Consider the following 21,456-nt stretch of genomic DNA (forward strand, 5'->3'; position numbering starts at 1 on the left):
GGAACCACAAAGACGTCACTGCGCACCTCAGCGTTCAGGACGGTGTCGCGGACGGTGCGTGGACGGTGCGGCCTCCTTCTCGATAGTCCGGCGCTCCGGGCGGGTTGTTGGGGTGACGGGCAGGCTAATTGCTGTTCAACTTGGGTCAAGATCATCGTGGATGGGGACCTCAGCCACGGTGGATGACTCAATTCCTCAATAGAAATACAGTGCAAACGGGAAAAGAGCCGGGGGAGAAATGCTAATGCCGGCAGATGCGATGGTAATCTTGGCGAAACGGATGAGCAAAGGTTGATGATCTAGCTTCTGATTGCACATGTACCCAGTCAAAGGCAAGGAGCAACGGGACGGGAATGATCGATCTCAGATGGCGAGATCTGATTGATTATCTTCCACTTATCATCGAGTACCTTATGATGGGATGTAGAGCAGCGATGATCCCGCCAGGCTATAGAGCAATGGCCACACAAGTTTCAACCATCTCGACTGCTAAGTTTCAACTGCCACTCTCGATCTCTTGGCTTATAACACCCGACGGGATATTGTCCGGCCTATACTCCAGCCACGACGGCCAATTCTCCTTACCTAGGCTGGCCTCTATTGAGTCTTTCCGCCGCGATTGGCATGTGCAGATACCGGGTCATCTTCCGAGTTTGCTTGAGGCAGACAGAGAAATAAACACTCGCAGGCTACTTCCCGGCTGGCCAAGACTAGCCGCGCATCAGTGCGGCACGATCCCGAAAACCCGGCACAACGGCCCCCGAAGAATGCCCGGGGTGTCTCCACAAATCCCGATGACCCGGCACCAAATGGCACCGGCAGTTGCCCCTCTTGGCCCGGTCGCCAACCCGTTCCATCTGAAGCACCAACTCGCTTCGCCAGAGAAATCCCATCAAAGTGCCGAACCTTGCAGGTGATACCCCCCATTACCTCAAAACTCAACGGGTCGCCGCGGACGTGTGAACGAGCGCATCAAGGGGACCCAGCGGGGTGTGCAAGCGCCAGGACCTCCATGGGCACAGTGCCGACTCATGTTACCATCCTCCCTTCATCACTCAAATCCCTCTGAGCAGCTCAAGCCCCAACGGTCCCCGGAATTTGGGCCATCACGACGGCACGCAACCAACACGCCCAAGGGTCTCGCCAGCAGAGCCACTCTGCGCACCCGGTCTGATCACTCAGTCCGGTGAGAAACGAGACTGCTTCTCGCTCTTGAAACCGGAACCAGGGGGGAACCCCTGCATTGTCAGTGTGCCGGCGCCGATAAACTTGTTGCCTTTCTCGGCCGACGCCACCACTGGTTCGTCTTGTCATCCACCAAGAGCCTCACAGAGCTACGGGCACATCCTTCGATCCTAGGCGGTTAGTAGTTGCTGTCACGATGAAAGACGGCAGCATGTACGGCAGCCAAAGAACCACCACCGAGACGTTGAGAACTTAAGAACCCAAAAGATGTTCACTGCCTAGAGTGACAGAACATTGAAGATGAAGTACTTCACCTTACTCGCAGCACACTTGCCACGAAGTTTCCTGGTTGCATTGCAGGTCGCTCAGGTTGAAGGCAAACTCATCACCGTTTCAAGACGAGGAAACAAGGCGTCCCGTGAGCGCAAGTCACGCATGATAAGCAGTCGTCGCATTCTTGCATACCAATGTCCAGTGCTAATTCCTGGTACATAACCATGGCAATCCCTCACTTACGTTCCCTGACTTTGACTTGCTCCTCGAGTGAATTTTCATTTCCTTTATAGATGCCACCAGTTGGCACATTATAATAATACTACCTTCGTTCTGGTAAACGAGTCTTTTCTCTGGTATACGAATAAAGTCATGGTCGCTTTGGACTTCTCAAGAGGCCTCGGCCTGGCCGCCACAGTCTTGGCTCTATCACAAGCAATCAACGCCGCCATCCTTCCTCGGCAGAGCAATGATGCCCTTCGACCTTGGGTGACGGTCCAAGCCGACGGCGCAGCCAAGACCATCACCCCGACCGTCAATGACGGCAAGACCACGTCTGCCTTCACGGGCAGCTCTACTCTCCCCACGGCCGATGCCAACGGCGCCGGGTCCTTCCTTTCATGCAACCAGGCTGCGGGAGCCAACGGCGTCAACCAGCCCTTTTGCTCTCCCAAGGCTGATACTAAGGTTGATGGAGGCAAGACCTATTGGAGTAAGCACCTCCTTCACAAAGACAATTCGACTTGCAAACAAACACTAATACGGAATCTAGTAACATGGGACACCAGTCTCTTCCCCTTGCCCAATACAATGGTTCAAGTCCAGGGTGACTACGGCGTCACAAACGCCATCGACCCGGGCCACGGCTTTACCTCCCAAATGCTCCCCGCATCCCAAGGCCACTTCGCCTGGGCAGCGGTCGGTTACAACATGGCCGCCAACGAATCTCTCACCGTCCAAATCTTCCTCGCCCTCCCGCAGACCAACGGCTCCATCACCGCCCGTCACCCAGGAGCCAAGGTCAGCATCGTCAACCGGCCACAAAACGACAACAGCAACCAGAGACGCCGCGGACCCAACGTGTTTGGTATCGTTCTCCCCATCGTCTTTGGCGTGCTTTCACTGGTCGGCATCGGCTGGTTCGTGTGGTGGTACGGCCGCAGAAAGGGCATGTTCTCCTCCCGCGGCGGAGGCTACGGTGTCGGCAAGAGCCGTGGCCAGAGAACGGCTGACGTCAAGATTGGGCTTGGAGACAATGCCTTCTCGTCGCCTGATCGGGGTGTTGAAATGATGCCGCCCCCGCCGAGACCGCCTCCGCCTTCGGAGGGTAATGTCTTCCGTAACGAGATGAGTAGGCAAGAGAGAAACGAGAGGGCGCAGACCATGATGTGAGACTATAATTGTTACCACTGAAAGAATGACAGACACACAGATTGTATGGCTATCAGTTTGACACACATTCACTTAGTTCTGCTTGAGGTGTGAATGGGCGGCAAACTAAATCTTAATTCGAAATAATGATACCCATATCCAAAAAGAACAGCCAGATAATTACCCAAGAAAATCATTGAAGATGTTCCATAAGGCAAAATTTGCATTTGAAAGACATAATAGTGACGTGAGAGCCTGGTTCATCATGGATCATCTTCAAAATTTGAGTTCGAGGCCAGCGACAGGGGAACATTCGCTACTAAACGCTTTCCTGTTGCATCTTGCGGTTATGTCTCAAAGGCAGGCATCAATCTATGCTCACCACCAACGCCGCAGAGCCAAGACGTATGAGGGTAATGAACAAAGATTCAAAGTACTTTCTCAAGGTGATTCAATCACTCGTCTCATATGGAAAAGTTCTAATGCAGAAAGCCGAGGTGGGCTATGGGAATCATCACCCAAATCGATGCTGGAGATCTCACCGAGCCCTTTCCAAGGTGAACGATTCACCGAAACCAAAAGAAGACTGGCGCACTTTCGAGGGTGGATACGATGGCGGGCTTGACGGTCCACTCAGAGGCTTCCAAAAACCACTGAGAGATGCCGATAGGCACAGACCACCCCAGGGTTTACAAACCCCAATCACCCGGGAGGACCCACCCACCGGAAATTCTGACGGCGCATTTCGAATTCCGTGTGGTCTGCCGCGATCGACTTTGCGAACTTTTTCTCTCTTCTTGACCCCGTCCGTTACAGCATCGACTAACCCGACCGTCAACCACCCCACGACAACAGTCAAGATGTCCGCCGCCCTGAACAAGATCGCTGCTAACAGCCCCTCGCGGGCCAACCCCTCCGAGCTGGAGCAGAACATTGCCCAGGCTCTGTACGACCTCGAGAGCAACACCGCCGACCTCAAGGTCGCTCTCCGCCCTCTGCAGATCGTCTCTGCCCGCGAGGTGAGAACTACCTGAAAGCGACAATTCCAAAGCCCTGAAGACTTCCGAACCCGCGAATTCTCCGGAATCGAAAATCCTGTTCCCAGCCGCCACGGAAATCCAAGCACGAAGAGCAACGAACATGGGCAACACCCCACCCAATTGACGAGCGCGGTGCGAAGCAATGGAATCCCCGAAGCCTTTCTCTCGATTGAAACACATCAGGATTGAAGAGGACTAAAGGGAAAGAAGTTGCTGGTATTGGCATCGCGCGTTCCAGTCTTGGGAGGTGCCCATCGCTGGTATCTTCAGCTTCACCGTGGCGGCGGAGATTTGAACGCTGAAAAGAATGATAATCTCAGGAACAGGACGGGAAGCGGTCCAAGGCATCGTCCTGGAGCTCGCATGCTGACTTGTGATCTTCCTATAGATCGAGGTCGGCCACGGCAAGAAGGCTATTGCCATCTTTGTCCCCGTTCCTTCCCTGCAGGGCTTCCACCGCGTCCAGCAGCGGTAAGTTTCTCCCTCTCTCTTTTCCCAGACCTACTCTGTCCAATACTAAGACCATTCCTAGCCTCACCCGTGAGCTCGAGAAGAAGTTCTCCGACCGCCACGTCCTGATCCTGGCCTCCCGCCGCATCCTGCCCCGCCCCAAGCGCTCCGCCCGCTCCCGCAACAACCAGACCCAGAAGCGCCCCCGCTCCCGCACTCTCACCGCCGTCCACGACGCCATCCTCACCGACCTCGTCTACCCCGTCGAGATCGTCGGCAAGCGCCTCCGCACCAAGGAGGACGGCTCCAAGCTCCTCAAGGTCATCCTCGACGAGAAGGAACGCGGCGGTGTTGACTACCGCCTCGACACCTACTCCGAGGTCTACCGCAAGCTTACCGGCCGCGGTGTCACCTTCGAGTTCCCCCAGTCTGGCTCCGCCGAGTACTAGATTATCGTATCTAGTGTCTTGCGCATTGGGCGGGTGTTTGGTGAAAAATCAAGAAAGGAATCATGGTCAATGATGGGTTTGGCATTTAGTCTGCTGCAATGAAGGCATGGCAATGACTGGTTGATCAAAAGGGTCTGGCGTCTACAGGGATATAAACTTGGGCGATTCCATTACAGGCTGCCCAAAAAATGCATATACCAAAACACTTGACCGCTCCTTCTTAACTATCTGTTCCCGTCTCTTCGTGATTATGTCCATTGTGCTTAAAGCCATTGCCTAATATGTAAAGGAATTGGGGGTATCATTTTTGATTTGACATTAGTCTAGTCCTGGTTGATGCGTCCAACTCCCAAGACACACCAGTAGGCCAGCTCCCTCTTTTCCCTCGCCTCCTTCTCCCTGCTTGTCGCAGTACCGACGTCGCCTTGAGCTTCCGTCTCCCACTCGATGCGCACAAACATGGGTATCTCCAACACATCCTCGTCCTCCCGCAAAGCACTGTCACCACCTGGCTGCTGCTCAAGCCTCAACGAAGCCGGCACGACCTCCAGCACGATGCTCACCCAGTTGCGGCCGCGCTCGTAAATCTTGCCCACCTCAGCCTGCTGCATCCCGCCCTCTTCCCCTCTCCTGCGCTCCTTATCGCCGTCATCCTTGAGGGCATCGTCCCACATGTCCGTGTTGGCATCAATCTCGAACTGCGGGCACAGCACCGTCACGGTGCTGGCGAACCGCCCAGGCGTGCTTGATGGGGTGGCCAGCGACACCTTGACCGTCTCGAAGATGGGGTTCTTGAAGGTCAGGAGATACTGCACGGGCTTGAGTGGCGTAAGCCACAGTTCCTGGGGTATCGGCGGCCGAGCGGTCGAGGGGAGGTTCTGGACCTCCGACTGCAGCGGTCGGATGGTGATTGTGGGGATGTAGCTGCCGGCCACGAGGCGGATGCGGAACCGGGTGTTGGAGATCTTTGCTTCCGGCTTGCTGATGATGTGTCTGCACAGCGGGCATCTCTTGGATCGCTTGGTTCTGAGGAGATAAGGGATGGGCCGGAGCTGGTCACGGAAGCGTACGTGGTCTTGCTGTAGGTAATTCTGGGCTAGAGTCGTTGTGTCATCGGGATGCGTATGTCTGAGTTTCTCAATCTCTTTCGACTCGTCTAGGTCGGTGGTCTTCAAACCCTCGTCAGGACTGACGGCCTCCCTCATGATCTGCACCTTACCGCGAGCCTGTTTATTGCCAAAGTTGTTCCCAGTGTATAGACTCATGATGCGTGAGAGTGAGCCAGGCGAGTTGAGGCCTAGATCACCTAGTGATGATAGCCCACCCGCTGAGGGGTTCGAGCCGGCCATCTGGTTCTGGTAGAAGGACTTGAGCTGCGCAAACTGCAGTTCGGCATCCATGTCCTCCGGGTTCAGGTGGTATTCCCCATTGCTCTCCTTTTTCCTCTCCTTGTGCTCCTTGGGAGTCAGCTTGGGCTGACCTCCATTCTGCAGCTTGGCCAACTGCCCGTGGATGCCATTGGGTCGGTCGAATTTGACTCCAATTTCGGTTGAGCTCCAGTTACAGTATGAACATGACAGCACGTAGGAAGCGCCCTGAGGAGCCGTTCCATCAGCCGTGAGAAGGTTGCTCTCGGGCGGAGTATCGAGAGCCGTAACAGCGAGGGGACCAACGCAGACGGGACATTGGAAGCAGCTTCGTGTGCACCTGCGATAGTGTTAGCCAACGCCGGAACTCTCAACCAAAGCAAACCCTGCGCATACCTGTTGCCTTCGCTTTTGAGGTTGCTGCTTGGGACCTCAAACAAGCAATTGGGGCAGTAGTAGGTGACAATCTCCTCATTGACGCATCGCGGGCACCGAATTTGGTGACAGTCTTCGCAGTACATCAGATGCTCCAAAGGATAAAGACTGAAGTTGGCGCGCGGGGCGCGCGGGTCGAATGTCCGCTCATCGTCCTCTGGGCTTCCCGGCGTTGACGACCCGTCCTCGCTGGACTGGTGAGTCTCGGAGCAGGGGCAGCGGATGTAGGTGTAGGGGGTCAGAGGTGCCATTTTCGCTCCGACATAATGCTATGCGGAGTGAATTCTGGGATTGAAGAATGTGTGGTTTGCCACGAGCTGAGGAGGGCCGCTGTGCCGCGCAGAAAGGCTCGAGGAAGGGCGTTTGAGAGTCTGCACGGAGCTGTCTCCCGGACGCGACAATGCTCCTCTTCACCGAAATCCCGCGCGACCAGAGCCCAGGAGTGTGGGCTGATAAGACCGATAAGAAGGTGAGCCTCTTGTTAGGTAGGTATCGATAAGATCAACCACTGGCAGATAAGCCCTTACATAAGCGGCCTCGAATGATCCCACCCTCCAATTCGGCTCTCCAGACTCAGGACTTACATGGAAGTTCAGCTTGGTCCCTCCGAAGGCTGCTGTTAGCCTTCAGTCCATCGCCTATTATTGCGCTCGACTGCATGGGAAAATCGCCTATTGAACCGAGAAAACTCTCTCTCTGGACGGACATTATTGATCAACATGCTTCAAGCTTGTCAAACCCACGCGAGACCGAGAACCGGTTCTTGTCAAACCATCGTCGATTCCTCGCCAAGAACGCCCTGAGGACGCTGTCACCACTGTCACCTCACTCCTCGCCACGGGCTTCCTCGCCACGGGCTTCCTCGCCACGGGCTTCCTCGCCACGGGCTTCATGTGTTCAATGATAGATTTCGGTGTCTCCGGTTGGGGATTCGAGAGGCTTCCCGCATCTGGATTATAAGACTTGCACTTGTCTTAAGCTTCTCTCTGCCGTCCGCCATGCCGGCGGCCAGCTTCGCTTGGCGCACTCCGACTCGTCTGCGGTTTCCTTTTACCGTTCACCTTAGTCCCACTGGGCTGGGTCTTCTTTCTTCAGCTTCGACGTTTTCGTTGCGGCCCGGCGCTGCGCTAATTGATAGCGGTCCAGACTTCCTCAAGTGCGACAGGATGCCAAAAGCCAGCCGCGGGGGTCTGGGTCGTGCAAGCCCTTCCGAAGCGAGCGAGGGCTGAGAGGACATGGGTTATGGTTGGGCTTGTCTGGCCTCCGGTCCGGTGGTGGACAGGAGCCCTTGCTAGGCGGTGGGATCCGCCTCCGGAACTCCTTTGTGCCTCACGACCCTGAGCCGATTTCTGGAAAGATGACTGTTGCCCCGCATGAGGGATGGCTGGACTTGGACGAGTGTGGTCAGCGCAGCTTCTGCCTTGCAGATGCCCTGCATCCCCTCTTGGAGCCGCTGTTCCACGCAGGGCAGAGGCCCGTCAAGGCGTCGATGACTGTGCATGGGTGTAAGTGGCCATGTCCTTCTTGCAGAAAGTCAACGCCAGTGTTTTGGGTCCCGAATAACTCGCAGCTTTCGTCGAATCTGTTGCGCGAGGCACACCGGCGATGGAAATCTCGGGTCGGAAAATATCTATCTGAAGTCGAGAGAGCGCGGCCAGCAACAGTCCTGGGGCTGGCCCCAACCACGGGAAAGAGGGTTTCTCTGTCGGCCGACGGCATGAAGCTAGGGAACCCAAACGCACGCTCATCGTTCCATGGCGATGGTTCTCTAACTTGGTCTATCCTGGTAGATCCCGAGCACCGGCCATCACTAGCAACCGTCTGGTTCGGTAGCACAATATCGGTCGCAAGTGAGAGAGACAGAGAGGCACGAAGTTAAACCTATCTGTACTACAAACAGTAATTACGGAAAGCGGACTGATCTAGCGACGATGGAGCGTCCATGGCGGCCGACCTTTCAGGATTCCCCATCCACATCATGGAGTTTCCCGCCGTGACGAATACCCTCATGAGGGGTGACGTTCTTTGGTCCCGATGCTGTCTATCACCAGGCCTACGTGGGTGCAAGACCCAGGTTCAATGTTGCCTCTCAACAAGATGAAGACGGTCAATTTCAATCCACACCTCCCGGATGCGATCGTGGCCGTTATATCACCTTGGGATGACTTCACATCTTGGCCGCCGTGTGACTGATGATTCAGCAGAAGAAAGCCGATTGCGATCGTCCCAAGACAATTAGCAAAGGGAAGCCCAGCTCCCGGGGGTTTAGTCGCCAATTTTCATGAGACATTGCTCAATCGAGCAAGCGGGACGCGACTCTGACCAATCATTGAGCTTCTTTGTCGATGCAAGCCAACGCCGAAGGATGCATCGAGGACGGCGATCCCCAAAGACATGCCCCCGGAGTTTGGGCTGATGGTGGGCAGAGGCAAGCCAGCATCGACGCTTTGCATCACCACCCTATCACTAGCATTCCCCAAATGTCACAGGGAGAAGGGACTGCATACGCAAGAATGCTCATACCAGCGAGGAAACAAATCACATCTGGCGCCTTGCCGATCACTTCAACGTCGACTACCTAGGGTTCCGTCACAACAGCGTTTGTGGAGACGCAGAGCCTGTTTGAGACCTCCAGACATCATACGTCGCCGTTGAAAGGCAAAATGATGCCTCTCGCCGTCCTTTTTTGCGAGAAGTCGGCTCACGGACGGGGAGCCTGCAGTGGCACAGCCTGGAGCTGACGGATGCTGCAGCAGCAGTGTTCCTCAGGAACAGACTCACTACGCCTGTATGCGTATGCTGCTGCACAGAGTCTGAGAAGTTTGAAGAGACTGCCAGCGCATCAGAGCTGTGGATGACAGGCACATTTGCTTGGCCGTCCTCGAAGAAGCTACAGACCAGGGTAGGGTCCGGACTGAGGGGTTCACCCATTGCTCTAGTGGCGGCCCGGTCTAAAACATGGCTTGGAGCTATCCCTCTGTCTCCCGCCGCGTCACTCGACACTCTACGACAGGCAGCTCGGACCGTGGGCAAGCTGGCGGGTCTTTGCCAGGACGCAGCCCAGTCCCGGATTCTGGGTCAAGTCAGTTCTTGATCCGGGACAAGTGACATAAAGCCATCCAGACGCCCACCCGAAGACGTTTTGTAAGGTTTTCGGCGTCCATTTCCCCATCCAACCACAGCTCTTTTGCTCATCCGGACCGGCTGCTTTCGACCAGGTTCGACAAGGCCGTGGCCAAGTGACGATCTCAAGTCATTGTTCACTGCTACGGGCGTACTGGGTACATTCGCTAGCTACCTCAATCACTTCAGTGATCAACGCAGATCTGACAGGGGTTCTTGTGGACTATTGGCGGTCCGGAACACCTCCTCTGCAGTCATCGGCGCCATCCACTGCTGTCAGCTCTCAATCTGGGTGAAGCTCTCTGGCCGCATTTAGCTGAGTGCTAAGGCTTCCCGTCACGGGAGCTATTCAACGATCGCCCATATCAACGTACTTGATCCCGCGACTTGTCTCGCGCTTGAAGTCTCACAATGTACGGTCGACGAGATTCTCGAAAACGAATGTCTCTACCACCCACTCGCACAATGTCAACAACATCAACACAAGGCTGGACGCCTAAGACGCTTGGGAACCCTATTATCGAGGGAAGGATGCCTCAAAATTCAAAAGTCAAGAGGTGGGACGGAGCAGCAAGGTCTTGCAGTGATTGGGATAATCTGAGAAGAGTAAGCTGATCCTTCCTATCGTGACGAGAGAAATTCAGCTAGCGCGATGTCTCTTGACCTTGAGATTATTCGCTAACGTTGTTGTCTCAGGACCCTGAATTATGGTTTCGCGGTGGAAACTGCTTCGTACACTTGTACGGCAAGGGGCAGTCCCGCAGAGGACCTGCATTTAAAGTACCGTTCGGTGCTTTGCTTTCAGCAAACTGCCATCCGTTTGTCAAGAGATTTATGGCTCGCGACATGCCTGAGACGCCAGGTTCATTCCATGACCAGTATGATGATTTGGACCGGTGGAATGCTCTCAACCCCAACGAGCGGATCGAGCTCTACATTCCAGCACCCCCAATGGCAGACAAGGAACAGGCATTTTCTTACCATCTCGCAACGAGAAATTTCTTTGCGTGGATCTTCCGACGCTCAGTGGTCGGCGAGCACCTCGGCACCGCACTCATCGGCCTTCTCAACAGCATGGCGGAGTTCAGAGGCAACGAACAGGACAACGTGTCGGATCTCACTTCTTACTTAGATGAAGAGGGCTACTACGACATCAAGGGTCTGCCGCAACACGCACTTGCTATGCTGCATCTGGCTGAAGTCTTCCAATTGAGAGACTTGTACGTCGACGCATTCAGCCACTGCGTTGGAATGAGCGAGGAGCTCTTCTACAGTCCCGAGTATCAGGTATGTTTCGCTTATCTCTAACGGCTGCACGTTTGACTCATAGAACATAGCACATTGGCTCGGTCTCTAAGACGCTGATTCGACGGGCGCGGACTGAGATGAATTCTAGACTCAGTCAAGCAGGTGGCATGCTTAAGAACTTCCTGGAGGAAGAGCTCTCTGAGACACATCTTGGCCTTCCAGCAGGCGGACGTGCCCACCTGGACCGATTCCGATCCTTTATCCAATCATTTTACACGACAAAGTTTGGCTATTACCCGCCATTGTCCTTCGACACTCGCAGTAGCACCATCTTCGACCCTGAGATTTTCAGTACCATGTGCAAGGATTTCAAGGCCGTTTATGACTTGCTCGTAGACGAGGAGTTCACTTCAATCGAGAGTAGCCCGCTCCTTGCGCAAGGCGGGATCTGCGCCGTGCAGAGCGTCCAGGAATTCGATGAGCGATGCAACTTCAAGTCTCTGAGGCATCCGCTACCATTACTGCCCGAGACTGTCAGCGACAAAGCATCCCGTCGCATGTCACTACAGTGGTTGGCGAACACCGCGCGAGGCGACAAGCTAAAGCCTGACCAACGCCTAGTGGCCCACAGTGCCATGATCAAGGCAATGAACATGCGTGACCCAGCACTTCTGGACAACGACTTTGTCCGCGCCTACCGGAAGTTTGAAGAAGACTCCGTTTCACCTCTTATTCGCGTCGATAAAGCCGAGAAGATTAGTCTCGTGGACGCCCGCAAGGTGCGCTGGATTCTGATTTACGCGGTGTACCAAGTGCTCCTCAGCTGCACACAGGCGCCATCAGAAGTTCGCGACACTGGTGCGGACTATCACCTCGCAGTGTCTTGTGAAAAGCTGCCGCCCTGGAAGGAGGGACGCCAATTGCAAACCCTCCTGCGCAAGCAGACAGACATCGCAGTCGATACTAAGCGATCGCAATCCGTCACGGACTGGGCAACGGGCTGCCATGGCACACCGTCTGTGGTTGTGTCGCCGACTATCGAGATTCGACCAGACGTCGACTACACTGCCAGATCCCGCCGCGACGAAATAGCCTCCCGTCGGCAGTCAACATGCGGGGTCCCACCCGCGGCGGCCCCGGCCCGCTCACGGAGCAGGAGCTTGTCCCGCAACAACCCCTTCCGACGATCCCTCAGCATCTTCCGTAAGCTGGAGGAGCAATGTGCTCCGGCACCCCGCAAGGCATCATACTGCGAGATCGTGGTCCACGGTTACGGCAACGGCACCAATGCTGTCAAGAAGTGGGAGGGTCCTCCCGCAGAGGTCTCGCCCCGGACTCATGTTGCACCGCGTTCCTTCTCGACTTCCTCAGAGTCCAGCGGCGCCTCTGAGGCTCCCTCGATGGGTGGTCACAGCTACGCGACCATCGACTCCACGGCGCCGCCGACCTCGCCCGATGCGCCGAGCAAGAATTGGCCGAACCAGGAGTCGCCTATGCTGAGCCCCGTTCCTCTGCGTGGTCGTCGGCGCATGAGGAATGTGCTTTCCTTCGCGGGGACGCCGCCCCGTGCCAGTTCTTCGGAGTGGACGGTAAATAACCGGCGTCACAGCGTTATCGGGGGCGGCGCTGGTAGCTACGCTCATGACTATGAGGAGCTGATTAAGGAGCAGGAGGCAGACTTCCACCGTCATGAGCTGGAGCCTCTTCCCCTGCAGATTCGCAAGTCTTCGATCCCGATTCATGAGTCCCCGGTATTAGGGCAGATGGATGTGCAGCCTGTGTGGGAGCAGTTCAAGGACCTTGGTGGTCTTACTAGCTGCTCCCCTCTGAATATCTAGACCGGCTGGGTGTACTGAGTACTACTCCGGCCGGAATGTACGAATGGTAGTGGCACGCTACCACTGGTGTTGTTTTCTTTGTATGTATTGATTTGGAAATGACGAGATACCCTGTCGCACCCTCCTTATACAGGCCTGCGCATGGCGATGATTGATATGAGCGATAAGGTTGGGGAAGGAGTTTAAGCCTGGATTGTTATGGCACATTGTACAATATTCTCACTGAAAAATCTGAAGAAAGGAGAACGAGATGAGAACGAGCTTCTTACACCTGAACAGTGACTTTCCATATCACAGATGGCGTCCGATGAGACGAGGCAATTTTTGGACTGAACGTGTCTACACACCACTACGTTTGTAAAGGATAAAAAGGCTGCTACCGGCTGGTATTCCATAAGCTTCCTGTCTTTCCATTCGCAGTTCATCTGTGAAGCACATCATATTTGTACGATGGGCGCAAGTGCTGACAGCAACGACCTGTCTCGTCAGCCCCGTGACGTGTTCTGCGGATGGTACCTGCAGGAATGCAGCCATCACGGAGTTGGATGTGCACATGTCAAGATATGCGCGACCTATCGCTCACAGGATGCATCGAATCAGGCTCGACGCCAACTCAGGAGAGATGTAAATGGGGCTGTCGTCATTTCAAACATTACTGCATATGTCCATTTATCTTTGTCCTATATTTACCGTTGCCATACAACTCAGCTTCCGGGCCTTCATCTACGGCTGGCATGCTCGCGCAATGCTCGCGCTTCTTACAGCGTTGAATGTACAGAATAAGGGTACCCGGTTGTCCCTGTACAGATGCGATCATACGAGAGTCTGAGAGTTCAACGCTGCGTCGCAAATACCAACAAACGGATATTACTCAGTCTTGGTCGTCTTTGACGCGAGGGCCAGCCCGTCGACGATCTCGCCGCCCATGGAGAGGATCATGTAGCCTGAGCCGAGAAGCCATGCGCCGCTACGGTTGCGATGTCAAGTCAGCTTCCTTTCCGTGCAGCAATCCGCCTCTCCTGTTCGTGGGAAAAAGCTTACTTGGGAATGATCCAGAGGAAGAGGAGGTCCAGAGGGGGGTTGTGGCCAATGTTGTCAAAACGAGAGAAGTACTCGTTCGCCCCTGTCGCATCATCGTCGTTAGTACAGTATCGCTTCGCAGGGCTCCGGGAGCAAAAGGAAAGAGAGTCGCGCTTACAGTACAACACCGTCTTGCTCAACGTCATCACAGCCGCGCTGAACCCAATAACAATAGCCAGCGCGCCCGCCTTCCCACCAACAACCTTCTTCAACCCAGCCGGCCCGTCAACGGCGCGTCCTCGCGAGAAGTACAACCAGTAGTAGGCGAGATACATGACCGTCTCGATGGCGTTCAGCGCGCCCTGCGCAGAGGTGAAGCCGTTGCCGGCGTTGAAGGCCTTCCACCCGTACACGTGGTCGACCTCACCGTAGAGCTTGTAGGGCGCCCAGACGGGCCAGTGGAGGTGGCCGCCAGGCATCGTCCAGGGCCGGAGGAGGACGTAGCCCGTGTCCCAGATGACGAGGGGCAGGGAGACGAGGAGCCAGAAGCAGGTGAGGGAGGTTGGCGCGTGGGACCAGCCTTGCGGGGTGGATTTGTTTTCGGGTTGGGTTGTGGCTGCTGTTACGACGGCGCGGGCTTTTGAGGGGATGGTTGGGGAGGCTTCGGGGCCGGTTGAGAGGGCGCGGGAGGAGGATCGTGTTGAGACCATCTTGTTGTCGACGCTAGGTCTTCGGATTTGGGTAGGTTCGCAATGTGAGGGTATCGTGGAGGAGGAAGCGTTGGCTCGGTATGGCCCGTCGAGTCTTTGACGCGTTGTTTATCGGGTTGTGTATATGTGTCTTCGTGTACGTGTGCTCGATAAGTAGTAGTAGGGGAGGAGGAGGAAAGCTTCGGAAAGGTTAATTGGACCGAGAAGGACAAGGACAGGTAAAGCGACCGGGATCAAGTCAATTAGACTGCCCGTCCCAGTGTCCCAGGGACCTGTTCACAAACGGCCAGGAACCACAGAATACGTGATCCGTGCCGTTACACTCTCCACACAGGAACCGACCGGCAGTCCTGGGGCTTGAGGCTTGAGTAACGGTGGGTGGCACCCGAATACGACAGACGGACTGGCGCAGCGTGCGTGTGTCGCGACACTCTCAAACCTTCTTTGGCCCCTCGGAGCGGTCCTGTGCAGGCTTCCCGAAACGGTTCGCGCCTTCGCAGTACGTACATAGAGGGGCAGCGGCGCGATTAGTCAACCCGAGTGCCGCGTCCCCACAATTTCGCGGATGACTGGTGATCCGTGCTTCGCTAGCGAATTGCGGGGGTGGGGCAGACATGTCCAACAGGAAACATCACGAAGGTCTAGTCCGTCATTGCCTTCAAAGGTCGGTTCCTGGTCTGAATGCCGCTTACGACTTCAGCCAAGGCTGGTAACACCTGTATCTACCATTGAAACCTTGCGTGCTTGTGCTGATGCTTTTCCATTGACTAGCACATGTTTGCTCTTGTGGGTTTCTCCAGTTTGGCTGACGAGGCTGGACGAAACGAAGAGTGCCCTGTGAACTGTGTATCGAGTGATCGTTCAATGGTGCCTACGAAAACCAGAATTCTCGGTCCAACTATTACCAAGACATGTTTTCATTCCTTCGAGTCCGATCAGGCGAGTGCCTACCACTCTTTGTCATCTTTGACGCGTGATCTGGACAGGATGAGCACCAGTGTGCTCTTCTTTGGTGGCCTCTGTTCACCGCAAGGCCTCGATATGGCTTGTGGGGGAAAACGCGCTAACGCTAGCTCATTGGTACAGAGGCGAGGGGAAGAATGCAAGACTGTTGACTAGGACGAAATAACTCGTCATGGAACAATTCGTCTAATCCGATATAAGACAGAGCACCTCGCCTTCTTAAGCAAGCCGTCTGCCGGCAGCACAAAGCAGGCAATTCTCTTTCCCGAGAACCAGAAATCTACCCCACCCAGACGACTTCCAAGACTCGCAAGTTCTATTTCCAGTTGAAGCTCCGAGAAGATGGACATTCAACCGATGCATCACTACCGTACAGGGAGCGGAAGCTCTTCGCACACAGAGAATGGCTCGGAGAATGACTGGAGGAATGACACGAAGAGTAATGCGCAGAGCGACGCGCAGACCGACTCGGAGAGCGACTCGGAGACCAACTGTGGAAACGACTTACTACCCGAATCGTATAAAAATCAAGTACCAAATTTCACACCGATCTTAGGGTTGGCTCCGACGGTCCATAAGTGCCCCTACGGAAATTGCGGCAAGGGCTTCACCTCGAAAGCAAATTTCCGAAAGCATTGGATTGCTAGACATGGGCCACTACCTACATCGCGACCAAAAAGCGGTTCCACCACTCGTCGCGATGTCATAGTGCCTACCTCTACCAAGGAATTGTCTCATAGATTGTCGGAACTTCAAGTTTCAGATGTTCCTCAACGGTGTCATGACGCTGGTCTGGCACCCTCAATTGCGACCGCTCCAGAAGCATTTGTTGGAGATCCTGGGCTGGAGATAAGGGACGGACTTGGGGGTAACGTCTTTCCAGCAAAGCCTGGATTCGAACCGCCAAACTCTGGATTGAAGCTTCATCCGCTCGAATATCCTCGAGCTCAACCGGCCGAATTCAATGCACCTTCACTGAACACTGCGTCTGGAGGGCCGTTCATGGCAAACCCGAGAGACCAAGATGCCCACCGCATCATGAATGAATTAGTCCTTAAAGCTCTGCATGACCTTGAGGTCAGAGTGCAAATTACTTGTTGCCAGAAGACCACAGTCCAAGGTGAAGGGAAAGTGCCAACCAGGAAACGGGCTCGGGGGCCTGCAAATCAGCAGCAGCCGCCGAGCCGGAAGCGGCAAGCAGTTTCTCAGAGGCAAGGAGAAGAATCCAACGAGGATGACAACGACCAATCAAGCGACGACGATCTGGAACGCCACGGTCCTGAAGACGGGAAAGACGATACGGGTGCAGGCGATATGGACCTGAAATACCTGGCTTGCCCTCTCTTTCGAAAGGACCCCCGAAGATACGCGGCTTGCGCGAAAAGTCGACTGAGGCGTATCAGAGATGTCAAGCAGCATTTGAGACGAAAGCACACTAGACCGGAGTACTACTGTCCCACTTGTTGGGAAACATACTCGGGACCCGACGAGCGAGATGCTCACCTTATTCAACGCTCTTGTAATGGCCCAGAAGGGTCAGGCCCACCGTGGATTTCACGGGAGCAAGATACTCTATTAGAAGGAAGAGTTCCAAATGGATCAACGGCGCAACAGTGGTTCAGCGTGTGGGACATTGTCTGCCCTGGCCAGACACGCCCGGAACCTCCATTTTGTTTCTTGGGTAGGATGGTCGAGGACATTAGCACCTTCCGGAGAGAGCTCTGGGAAACCAAGGGCTCTGAAATTATCGAAGACCTCGTATCTCAGCGGGAAGCCACGCTCCAGGAACCTCTGACAGAGGAGACTAGGAGTCTGCTCCAGAGGTGCATCATGGACGCTGTCCGGCGTGTGCTGGAGCATCCTGATGTCACACAAGCAAGAGAGGTCCGATGGAACCAGGACAACGACCTTGCTGAGGCAGCTTCAGTACCTCAATCCTCTAACCGGGTCCACGATGTTTCTGAAGATGTTGCCCACGCAGTTCATCGCCAACCTTGTGGGACGCAAGATAACATACTCCAGGATGGCCACTCTTCCATTCCGAATCTAAGGCAGGCACTCCAGTTGGATGTCGAGCAGCAGTTCGAAGACTTTACGTCTTTCTGGAATCTGCAAACATCCGAACATGAAGGATTCGATACGGTCAATCGCAATGTCCTTGATACATTTCCGCCATAACAGAGATGAAACCACTTTCGATTCCGTTGCAGATAAGTGCATGAAGCTACCAAAGAGGACGGCTCTTTGATCTGCTGTTTATCTTCACGCAGCCTCAGCATGAGACCGTTTACATGTAGTCCTGTTTCTGCATAGCAGCTGGTCCATAACGCGGTTGTCGTTGTGCTGTTCATTAGGCAGGAAGGGCAACCTCTCGAGAAGTTCCAGTACCTAGAGAGAATGTATAATCATTGACAATCGTTAAATGGACCAAAATCGAATCTATTGTTGGGAAGCTCCTGTCCCGAATGCTAATTTCCCATGATATCTAAACTTACTTGAATTGATGCTCGATGAAGGGACCAAAGTCTTGAACTGGTTGGTGCGGGTATAAAGACACAATTGAAAGTATTGACGCTTAACGGAACTGAACTCCCTTCCATTTGCCATGGCCCGTTACAATTGATCCAACGGAACGAGAAAAAAAGTAGACAATGGAAAGAATGAGATGAGAAACACCAAATCAGTAGTGTAAGAGGCACGTCTTTGGAGACCCTCCGGGCTCACGCTGGCATTCGCAGTGTTCTGGCGGGAGGAGGTTGCTCGGTGACTGATAACCTTCGTTGTCGGCCGCGATTGTATGTTCGTCGAGGAGACGCGCCCAGGTGTCGGTAATGACCGGGTTGATGGTTCGTTGTCGCTGATTCAGCCCTTGCGGAGAGAAGTTGACGCCGGGTTCTGGCGAATGAAAAGGCGCTTGAGCTTGTCCGATGGCTGTGTAGTGCACTCGGGGGGAGGTGGTGTTGAGCATGGGATTTGTCCTGAAGCCAGACGTGTTGGTTCGGTGAGCTGTCCAGTGCTGCTGAGCACCGGGACCATGGTGATTCATTAATGCCAAATTGTATGATATGTGTGCTGCCCGAGCCTGATGGGAGTTCCTTGGAGCATTGAACGGTTGATATGAGCTCTGAAAGGGATCAAACGTTGAGCGGGGTTGCGATTCGTCGATGTAGGTTATGTTTGTCGGACCCAATGAGTTTGGGGGAGACATAAGAGAAGCCGCCGTGGGACTGAAATTGGGAAACACCTGGTTCTGGACAGAGCGCGAGGATGATCTGGAGGGGTGAAATGAAGGTGAAGTTGGTGGCTCCCGAATGCCGTTCGCAGCATGAGGATAATTGTGCTGCTCGACTGGCAATGGTGACACTCCCGGGCCTGGACCCCAGCTGTTGTCCAACACGCGAATGACTGCCTGGACGACGTGGTCATTCCACCCAAACTGTAGCCCAAGCTGCTGCACACCAACAGCCATTCTGGGCGCTACTCGTCGTCTTGTCGCAAGCTCGTCGACATCGTCAGAGTAGGGCGACGCAGGTCTCTGCTCGCCCGGAAAGACAATGTCCCAGATCTTGAACCAGAATTCCTTCTCATCTTCACCGCGAGACTTCTTCAGTCCTCGAATAGAGGCTATTTGGTCTTCATTGAGTCCAGAAGCATCGAAATCACAGACACCAGGGCGGCATGTTCGTGACCTTATATGTGCACTACGTTCTGCGAATGTGGTGAACAAGGAAAAGCAAATGACACAGTGAATGGGTTGCCGGTGGTTGCCTCTGCCTTCTTCTGTCAAGTGTCTCCTGATGTCCCTAACTTCGTCGAATTTGTAATGACGGCAGCACGCATGGGCGACAGTGTCGTGCGCGTAAAAGTGGCACGCGAAAAGCCTCCCCTTCCTGACTGCTTTGGCTTTGGGGGCGACTGCGACACGCGGGCGTTTTCCACCACGCCCGCGGCTCGTGGTGCTTGAAGCAGTGCTCCCGCTTGACTTGGTAGCTCTCTTCCTTCTTCGACTTTGGTCAGTTCCAGAGGCCACGCCCCCGGATCCGCTAGTCTTTTCAGAACCACCGCCTGTAGTGCTGCTCTTTGGTATGTACACGAGATGCTTGAGGTACAGTCCAGGCGCGGTGTACAGTTCTCGAAGGAGCTGTGGAATCGGCGGGCGGGCGAGTAAATCACTAAAGGCTCGCCAGCCTGTAGATGAATGTCCACTGATCTGGGAACTTGGATTCTCGTTGGGGCAGAGCGCTGCTGGCACCCACTTGGCGAACAGAGCGACGGCAACTGGCTTCAGCAGGTAAAGACCAGTGCCACAGACCGCGAGTAAGTTGTAAAGGCCATGGCGAACTTTGACGTCGTCTATTTTAAAGACTGGCCACTGAGAACATGTATGCTGTGCGAGAGTTGGGCCGAGGTGACGGGAGGGTGTTTGCAGTACCGCAACGCCGGCCGGAGAGAGTTGAACGTGGGAACGATTTAGTTGTGACGAGAGAGAACTAAAGAGCGAATCAAAGAAAGTCGGACAGCCTTCCAGGGCGTCTGCAGCGGTGGAACAAACGTCGACGACCGTACACGGGCCCGATGACTGGCCCAAACTGTTACCCCCGACGGTTGACAATCGGTTGGCTACAGTGTCTGAATAGACGATCAAGCCACTTGAGAACCTCAGTAGCAAACTCATCGACAAAGGTGGTTGGAAACGAAACGAAATGCTTTCAGGCTGTTGGCTGAGAGCGTCTACGAGGCGACAGCTATATGATATGCCTGTGGAATTGTAGGAAATGAGAAAGGAGGAAAGAAACCAGCGACGGCTTCCATCTGTGAAAAATCCTAGACTCCAGTCGCCTCCTCAACCAACTCCTCCCCTTAGCGCGGCTGCCTTCCCGTCTCCTGGTAATCAACATCTACTCCCAAGTTCTCACGCCCCGATGAGGGCCTCCGATGAGGCTCTTCGGCCGGGCAGCTTGTAATTCTCAACGTACGGAGCTCTGCACAGCCATCGTAGATTTGTCGGGGCGGACGCGGAGGCGTCCTGTTCCGTATCCATGCCATCGATCTGTTCAGTATCGCGTCTTCCTCACGGCTATCACGCTCATCGCGAGGCTGTCTCGTATGCCGACTCCTGATCCAATGATCTGAATTCTCCCTTGATGTGAGTCCTGTCGTCAGTCACTTGATTTGCCAGGCTTTCGAGGCGTCTCTTCCTCACCGCCCAGCACTCGAGGTCAATGCACAAGGCAAGCCGTTGCCTCGCGCCACAACAGCCCCTAAGGTCGAAAATCCTGATCCAGATGCGCGGTGTTACAAGGCATTTTTCTACTTTGATTCCACCTGTAGACATGCATCTACGTCACTGCCGGGCAGTTGCGCATGACAAGCGGGCGGATTTACACATCGAAACGCGCGAGTGCTCGTTTCTACAATGATGGAAATGCGTGATGTACGTACAATAACGACACGCCCCCTAAAGGCGAACCACTTCATACAGTTCACAGCAGTTCGCCGGGCCACAATTTAGAAAGCGAGCGCAACTGCTCAAGAAATCACTTTCGATTGCGCACAATTGCGCTGCGCGACAGTCTGGCGAAATGCGCAGTGAAGGAAAAACTCGTGATATTAGCCACCTGGAAAGACGTAGAAAAGACGTGAAAAAACACTCTGAACTTGAGCACGAGGTGTTCTCTGAATATGTTTCTTGGTCATGAAACGTTCGTCCAAGTAAAAACAAATCAAGCAACCTTGTAGAATCACTCAGAAGAACCAGTCCAGTTGGAAGCTCGAGATGCCGAGCAGCGATGTACACTCCCTCCATGCAGGAGACTCGAGGTGGGTGCTTCAGTCCCCAACCGACTTTCGTCACGCTCATTGATTAGCAGCAGCTCAGGCAAAAGCGGCCAGCGGGCTGTGCGAACCACCAGACTTGAGGCGTGGATGACGGAGGAACCGCCAATCCCACTCGCGGCTTACGGTCTCGCACAGACAACCAGCAA

At 54.5% G+C, this 21,456-nt stretch overlaps 8 protein-coding genes across 8 annotated transcripts; 5 read left to right on the plus strand and 3 right to left on the minus strand.

Moving 5' to 3' along the window:
• Window positions 1-794: 794 nt before the first annotated feature.
• On the plus strand, window positions 795-917 carry CTAM01_11661 (uncharacterized protein; the record flags this gene model as incomplete). The annotated part of the gene is made up of 1 exon (XM_060527672.1): window positions 795-917. The coding sequence occupies one exon, from the start codon at window positions 795-797 to the stop codon at window positions 915-917; it is 123 nt and encodes a 40-aa protein (XP_060377713.1).
• A 913-nt stretch (window positions 918-1,830) lies between these two features.
• CTAM01_11662 (uncharacterized protein) lies at window positions 1,831-2,850 on the plus strand (the record flags this gene model as incomplete). Its single annotated transcript, XM_060527673.1, has 2 exons — window positions 1,831-2,170; window positions 2,231-2,850. 2 exons carry the CDS (start codon window positions 1,831-1,833, stop codon window positions 2,848-2,850), a joined length of 960 nt encoding a protein of 319 aa, XP_060377714.1.
• An 839-nt stretch (window positions 2,851-3,689) lies between these two features.
• Window positions 3,690-4,768, plus strand: CTAM01_11663 (40S ribosomal protein S7; the record flags this gene model as incomplete). The annotated part of the gene is made up of 3 exons (XM_060527674.1): window positions 3,690-3,848; window positions 4,258-4,340; window positions 4,402-4,768. 3 exons carry the CDS (start codon window positions 3,690-3,692, stop codon window positions 4,766-4,768), a joined length of 609 nt encoding a protein of 202 aa, XP_060377715.1.
• A 323-nt stretch (window positions 4,769-5,091) lies between these two features.
• On the minus strand, window positions 5,092-6,821 carry CTAM01_11664 (dynactin p62 family protein; the record flags this gene model as incomplete). Its single annotated transcript, XM_060527675.1, has 2 exons — window positions 5,092-6,475; window positions 6,532-6,821. The coding sequence occupies 2 exons, from the start codon at window positions 6,819-6,821 to the stop codon at window positions 5,092-5,094; spliced, it is 1,674 nt and encodes a 557-aa protein (XP_060377716.1).
• A 149-nt stretch (window positions 6,822-6,970) lies between these two features.
• On the plus strand, window positions 6,971-12,779 carry CTAM01_11665 (uncharacterized protein; the record flags this gene model as incomplete). The annotated part of the gene is made up of 7 exons (XM_060527676.1): window positions 6,971-7,039; window positions 7,300-7,483; window positions 7,728-8,075; window positions 8,905-8,988; window positions 9,198-9,652; window positions 10,390-10,980; window positions 11,031-12,779. 7 exons carry the CDS (start codon window positions 6,971-6,973, stop codon window positions 12,777-12,779), a joined length of 3,480 nt encoding a protein of 1,159 aa, XP_060377717.1.
• Window positions 12,780-13,646: 867 nt separating this feature from the next.
• On the minus strand, window positions 13,647-14,509 carry CTAM01_11666 (uncharacterized protein; the record flags this gene model as incomplete). Its single annotated transcript, XM_060527677.1, has 3 exons — window positions 13,647-13,746; window positions 13,821-13,902; window positions 13,978-14,509. 3 exons carry the CDS (start codon window positions 14,507-14,509, stop codon window positions 13,647-13,649), a joined length of 714 nt encoding a protein of 237 aa, XP_060377718.1.
• Window positions 14,510-15,814: 1,305 nt separating this feature from the next.
• On the plus strand, window positions 15,815-17,650 carry CTAM01_11667 (uncharacterized protein; the record flags this gene model as incomplete). Its single annotated transcript, XM_060527678.1, has 1 exon — window positions 15,815-17,650. One exon carries the CDS (start codon window positions 15,815-15,817, stop codon window positions 17,648-17,650), a length of 1,836 nt encoding a protein of 611 aa, XP_060377719.1.
• A 502-nt stretch (window positions 17,651-18,152) lies between these two features.
• On the minus strand, window positions 18,153-20,623 carry CTAM01_11668 (uncharacterized protein; the record flags this gene model as incomplete). The annotated part of the gene is made up of 2 exons (XM_060527679.1): window positions 18,153-20,284; window positions 20,389-20,623. Coding segments are annotated over 2 exons (2,367 nt in total), but the record flags the coding sequence as incomplete, so codon positions are not given.
• Between the last annotated feature and the right edge of the window lie 833 nt (window positions 20,624-21,456).

Source organism: Colletotrichum tamarilloi, assembly GCF_030869305.1.
Source record: "Colletotrichum tamarilloi strain Tom-12 chromosome Unknown Scaffold_65.1, whole genome shotgun sequence".
Lineage (NCBI taxonomy): Eukaryota > Fungi > Ascomycota > Sordariomycetes > Glomerellales > Glomerellaceae > Colletotrichum > Colletotrichum tamarilloi.